Source organism: Oncorhynchus clarkii, chromosome 7, assembly GCF_045791955.1.
Source record: "Oncorhynchus clarkii lewisi isolate Uvic-CL-2024 chromosome 7, UVic_Ocla_1.0, whole genome shotgun sequence".
Lineage (NCBI taxonomy): Eukaryota > Metazoa > Chordata > Actinopteri > Salmoniformes > Salmonidae > Oncorhynchus > Oncorhynchus clarkii.
The window spans coordinates 26,744,353-26,750,352 of record NC_092153.1 but is presented as its reverse complement, the minus strand read 5'-3'; the positions used below and the strand labels follow the sequence as shown (position 1 = coordinate 26,750,352).

The following is a 6,000-nucleotide window of genomic DNA, read 5'->3' as shown; positions in this document are numbered from 1 at the left end:
TATCGAAAGAGCTCCTTTGATTTGACGGCCTGCACATGTGCAGTTCGGTGTGAGACGGCCGTTTGACCCAATGACGTGTTTCTACACCTGAGCTCAGCTAGCCAACGTCAGTATGATATTGCGTACATGCATGATCAGGGATTTATATTAGAGGGAGTAGTTTCAACATATTTTCATACTAAACCATCTTTGTAAATACTGTTCTTTACTCTTGCAGTTCATGACACAGTGTGTACACTGCTCTTTTCATTTAGGCCACACCTGAAAGTTATAAACTCAATGGCACTGCTGAAGTGGGCCAAATGACACAGAGAGAAATAGGGAACAGCTGTTGTGATGTGTTACCACAGAGGAGCTGGTCTCTGACTCCGGGCGGACATTGTAACAATAGGGTCTTCATGTATCGCTTGTGCAGTTGACCGGTGCCACTATACAGTATATCATCATCACCAAATGTTCTTTTGTTATTCACGTTTCGCGACAGGGTGTTATACCAGTGTGTCGTACATTTTCTGGCACCACACACACATGCATGCAAATGAACACACACAAACACAAATATGCACACACACATGTGTAAAACACAGTTTCACCCTACACAAGCCTCCATTTACACACACACACACACACACACACACACAAACACGTGCAGACACACACACAAACACACACACACACACTGTAGCCGACAAATTCCAGTCAATAACCGCTGGCCAGGGGAATAAAGAGATGGAGCTAGTGAACAAGAAAGTGTAGAAAGGAAGGGAGTACCACACATGTGCACACACACACACACGCACACACACACTCTCTGACGTACACACAATGCTATTGATTACAGACTATCACAAAATGGGTTGCCGGGGCAACAACCAAGTTTCTGGGGGGACACTGTTGATGAGCCAGTAAACAGATCCCTTGTGATGATTGTGGCTGTGGAGATCTGTTTACCATACTATCGGCTTCCAGTCTCTCTAGAAAACATCAAGGCACTGCTTCGACTTCTTCCAAGGCAGATCCCCATGAGGGGAAACAACCCAGCGTGTGTGTTTGGTCACCAGAACACATTGTCTGGTTTCCCAAATGGCACCCTTTATAGTGCACTACTTTTGACCAGAGACCATAGGGCCCTGGTCGAAAGTAGTGCACTAAATAGGGAAAATGGTGCCATTTAGGACACACCCATTGAGCGGCATCTAATTGGAAACAAACAGGAGGGGCATTCCAACGGTAGTGTGGGCTTAAAGAACTAGAAGTCAGGTAAATGTAGGAGAGATTTATTTTCCTAAAGCTTGAAGCCCTGGTGGATTATATCTTTGAGGATGTGTCAGGAATACTGAATTTTAGACTTGATTTTGCTTGTTCCCTTCAGCTCCCAGTGAAGCAAAGGGCCTCAATGGTGCATCTCCAGCGAACTCTGTTCTGGGTGGTTTTCTTGGCCACATTCTGGGTATTTTGTAGGGCACATGGTTACTGTCTGATTGACATCTCCTCTGTCGTCATCGCATAGACTGAAACAAGGGTGATAATGTCATTGCACAGCTTAACTTATGGATATATTTGATCCAATCATCACTAAGCCATCTGCTTGCATGAAGAGTAGTGATCAGATCTACTTTTTGCATATGCAGCCTTTGGCTGACACAACATGTTTGTGCCAGTGTGTGCCATTTGAATGACTTTGCTCTGGCAGTGTGTTGGGACCATCGGGTTGTTCTCTTAAGCTACTGGATTGATTAGACATAAACCAGAATGGCTTAGGTGTTTTGACTAGTGATGCTGCAAGGGTGTGATGTTGAATGAGCGGTGCTACTGCAGTGTCATAGGCCAGCCATACTGTAGTGAGTGGAGCTGTCTATGGTGCTGAAATGGATGCTCTTCAGTCACACCCATGTCCCTGATAGTGGCACAAGGTGTTAGAGGAGCCCGTTTTTATATAACCACCCCGCCTCACCACCCCCACCACCAGACAGGCCCCAGTTCTCCATATTCTATTACAGTATGATGAAGTACTTCTAAAAGAAAATGGCACAGGCACAACATAAAGCTAGCATGACAATGTTTCTATTCCTGCTCAACTTCTGCTACATTTCCTTGAAAGCATTTTCCAACCCAGGCATTTAGAGAGACAACATAAACATAAAAATGGCCTCTTTCCCACGGTACAAAGACAATAAAATGTTTTCACAGTGCGATCCTGGTGCATAAATGTCAATGGAGTTAATGGACGTCACGGCTATTCCTTTGAGACAAGAAGCTGAATGCCTGCGTTTTGTGTCTCTTTTCTAGCTTCTATTGTTAGAGGGCAGAGATATGTTTTATATTCTTCTGGGCTGAATGGCTTTGAACTTTAAGAGCTCAGTGGGCAAAAGGAGCAACACAATTACCAACCTTTTAAAGAGTGATTTAGCCTTAGACACCATGACAGTGGCAGTGGCAGCAGTTAAGTCGCATATGCCTCTCATTTTTGAAGCAGAAACCTCAACCACTTGTTCTGAGGAGAATGGCGAAGTGTGTCAAATGCTTTGGTATTGTTATTGTCACACATCTCAAAGAGCATCTTGATGCCGCCTAAATATGCTGAGGAATCTACTGACTTACATGATGTCACTTTCACACCTTTCCTCAGCTACATTTGTGTTCATATTACCGTTGGATGTGTCTTGGGTTGTTAGCATGCACTGCCAGATGAAAGAACTACAATAGACTGGTGTAGAATACATAAATGAATTATTCATGACTACCTGTGTGTGTGGGAGAGAGAGTGTAGGAGGGGGCATGAGCCATGTGGGGTCACTATCCTATGAATTTCAGACTCCAATGTCAATCATAACCACATACACAGTTAATTCGTCAAATTTAGTGGCAACTGTGAAGATTATGGAAGAGGAATAATGGTCTGGGGCTGTTTTTCATGGTTCGGGCTAGGTCCCTTGGTTCGAAAGAAGGGAAACCTTAACGCTACAGCATACAATGACATTTTAGATTATTCTGTGCTTCCAACTTTGTGGCAACAGTTTGGGGAAGGCCCTTTCCTGTTTCAGCATGACAATACCCCATGCACAAAATGAGGTCCATACAGAAATGGTTTGTCAAGATTGGTGTGGAAGAACTTGACTGGCCTGTGCAGAGCCCTGACCTCAACCCCATTCAACACCTTTGTGATGAATTGGACGCCGATTGCGAGCCAGGCCTAATCACCCAACAACAGTGCCCAACCTCACTAATGCTCTTGTGGCTGAATGTGCCTGCAGCAATGTTCCAACATGTTCCAACATGTAGGAAAGCCTTGTAAAAAGAGTGGAGGCTGTTATAACAGCAAAGGGGGACCAACTCTATATTAATGCTCATTCTTTTGGAATGAGATACCGCAAGTGAGTTAGTTACTAGGTGTGTGCCAAGAAACAAAATGCAAAAAAAAAGAAAAAGCTTTTTTTCAAGCTGAATGTGCATATCATTCGTACAAACATACAGCCAGCCATTCGCTGTTCTCGTGTGTGTGCGCGCGTGCCTGATAGACAGAGAGAGAGAGGATAGGGAGAAGAGAGCTGCAGTCGGGACAGTGCTTTCCACAACCCGTCAAAAAATGAAACGGTTCATGTCACACGGATTTATTCAATAACATGTGACACTGTCCATCATCCATCATCCGTTAGTTTGACTTTTAAAACATAGCTCCCTAACAAATGATTGAACAATAATTGAAACAATATATTTTTTTTATAAACCACAGTGAAACCATTATTGGAGTCATCTGGACCGAAAGTTACTTCCTTTTTTTTCTCGAGGGGTATAGTGAGTGGTGCTGTATAAATGCGGACAGTTGAGTCAGGCAACGAAGGAGTAAAAAGTAAGCGCGAGCTAGGGAGCGAGCGAGCGAGCGAGCGAGCGCGCGCGTCATAGAGGGAGCGAGAGAACGCCAGCGGACCTCAAGACGGAGGGCGAACGGAGTGTCACGGTCCCTGCTATAATAAGAGCTACTCAAAACCTCCACTAACAGCGAAGGCTGGAAGCAGTCCGTCAGCCAGACCTGCTCAAAATGATTCTCCAACTCCTATGGTTTCTTGTCTGCGGCAGTCAAGGTAGGGAGAAATTGTTTCTTGGCGTTGTGGACTTCGTGGATAAGTTGCTGTATTCGCCCACACTTGTCCATATCCCTATCTGCGGGGACAGTTATATTAGGGAGATGTGGGAGAAGGACCGCAGAGAGCGAGCAAGAGAGAGAGAGGGGCGGATTGTTTGACCGCTGGTGTTTTGTAGTTTCAGCACGTCTTCCAAAGATTGGAATGCTTGCTTTTTGAGAAGGGGATTATGAAGACCCCTTTGACTTCACTGAACTGTTCTGGTATTTTTATTCAGACATTGAATGTGACATCCATCAATTGGTAGAGTAGCTATATCTGGTCTATATCTGGTAAAAAAATAATAATATATATATTAATCAATCGGAGAGAAAGATTTGTGGATATATGCATGTGGCTGTGGAACGACATCAATAGGATGTGCTATGTTTCGTTTTTTTGTTCAAGGAGAATAACAAATCGCAAAAAGCAGTGGTATGATATGGGTGATTGTCTAGGGATAACAGAAGGCGTCCGTGGCATGCAGTTGGCAATGCGCTGATTATTTGGCTATATTTGTTAACACACAGCACATCATAACACAACAACCTCCGGGACAGTTATTTAAATTCAAACTGTTTATTCTTTGATTGATAAATAACTAAGCTTTTGTGGAACAATTCAAAGGCATCATTACCCTCAAGTGTTTAGCATTTAAAATGCATTCATTTATATCCTAAGCTTTCGAATGGGTGAATGAGACTTGGCGCAGAATTGTATTCTTCACAGTGACAAGAGTATCGATGATTTAACAATAACTGAGTAGGTATAGACTAAAACTGTAGATGGGTTAGTTTGGGGTGAAAATGTCATCCCAGAATTGGGCGCGTGGACATATATGAATGGCGAGAAGGATTGCTCACCCATGAGAGTGATTGCATGTCACTGGCACATCAAGGGACACATATTAAACTCGGTTACATTACCATGCTTGACTTTTTAGTGTCCAAAGGTATCTCTGAAGTTAGCATTCAATTGCGGCAGTCAAGCATTACGTTTGGCCACATTCGTTTTCTTACTGGAACGGCAGGTGGGGGTAGAGCGCTGCAAATTAATATTCAGTCAGAGGATAGGCAATATATGATTGTAAAATTAGGCTAGTGGCCAATCTTAAAAGAAGGGCATTCGTTTTTGAGATGCTATGTTTTTTTTCATATCTCTAATGTCTCCCATTTATGAAATGTATGGTTGTGAGAAAAAAAATATTTTACTTGCAAAAGTGGTTATATTTATAGATATTGTGACACTCCCCCTAAACTCAAAATGTGCAGAATAATGCCTGGCTGGAGGGGGGATTGGCCACAAACTCATGTAGCCCAATATTGCAAGCTCTGATATTCTACAAAATGTGGGATACAAGTAGTCAGTTGTACGCCTTACATACACAAACAAAAAAACATCAGGATATCTTAATGCATATAGGAACATAGACCTGTAAACATAGATACAATAGGCAGAAATATTAACTATGAATATGATGATGGTGAGGTTTACTTTGTGGTAGCTGATTACTGGACAACTTTCCACGTCAAATGTGCTCCCTTTCAGTGCTGCATGGTCCTGCCTGGCAAAAATACATAGACCTACAGTTCCATGTGTTTTGATGTTGTGGCTATTGTAATCAGCTCTAAAGAAAACAAGTGGGCTCAGACATCAATTACATTTTTTTGGGGGGTCCAAGGTTCCTTGACAGGTTATGTATCTTTAACCTCTACTCGTGCAATTTAGTCAGGGGGCCACCACAGATTATCTTTGGGGCCACCCTGGATTTAGCCTCAAATCCAATATGGTGTCCAAAATCCAATATAGCTACCATGTTTTTGTTTAAATCGTTTTTTTTCCATGAACTGAATATGGCCAACATAATTACACTCAGACA

The 6,000-nt window shown here is 42.9% G+C and overlaps 1 protein-coding gene across 2 annotated transcripts in view; it reads left to right on the top strand.

Moving 5' to 3' along the window:
- Nucleotides 1–3,681: 3,681 nt before the first annotated feature.
- Nucleotides 3,682–6,000, top strand: part of LOC139413128 (neural cell adhesion molecule 2-like) — a 384,436-nt gene continuing 382,117 nt past the window's right edge. Inside the window, exon 1 of one of the 2 annotated variants that reach the window (XM_071160210.1) lies at nt 3,682–4,082. In XM_071160210.1, the coding sequence (XP_071016311.1) occupies nt 4,040–4,082 (43 nt within the window). In that variant the 5' untranslated portion in view covers nt 3,682–4,039. The remainder of the gene's footprint in view (nt 4,083–6,000) is intronic. The other variant, XM_071160211.1, reaches the window with a different exon arrangement.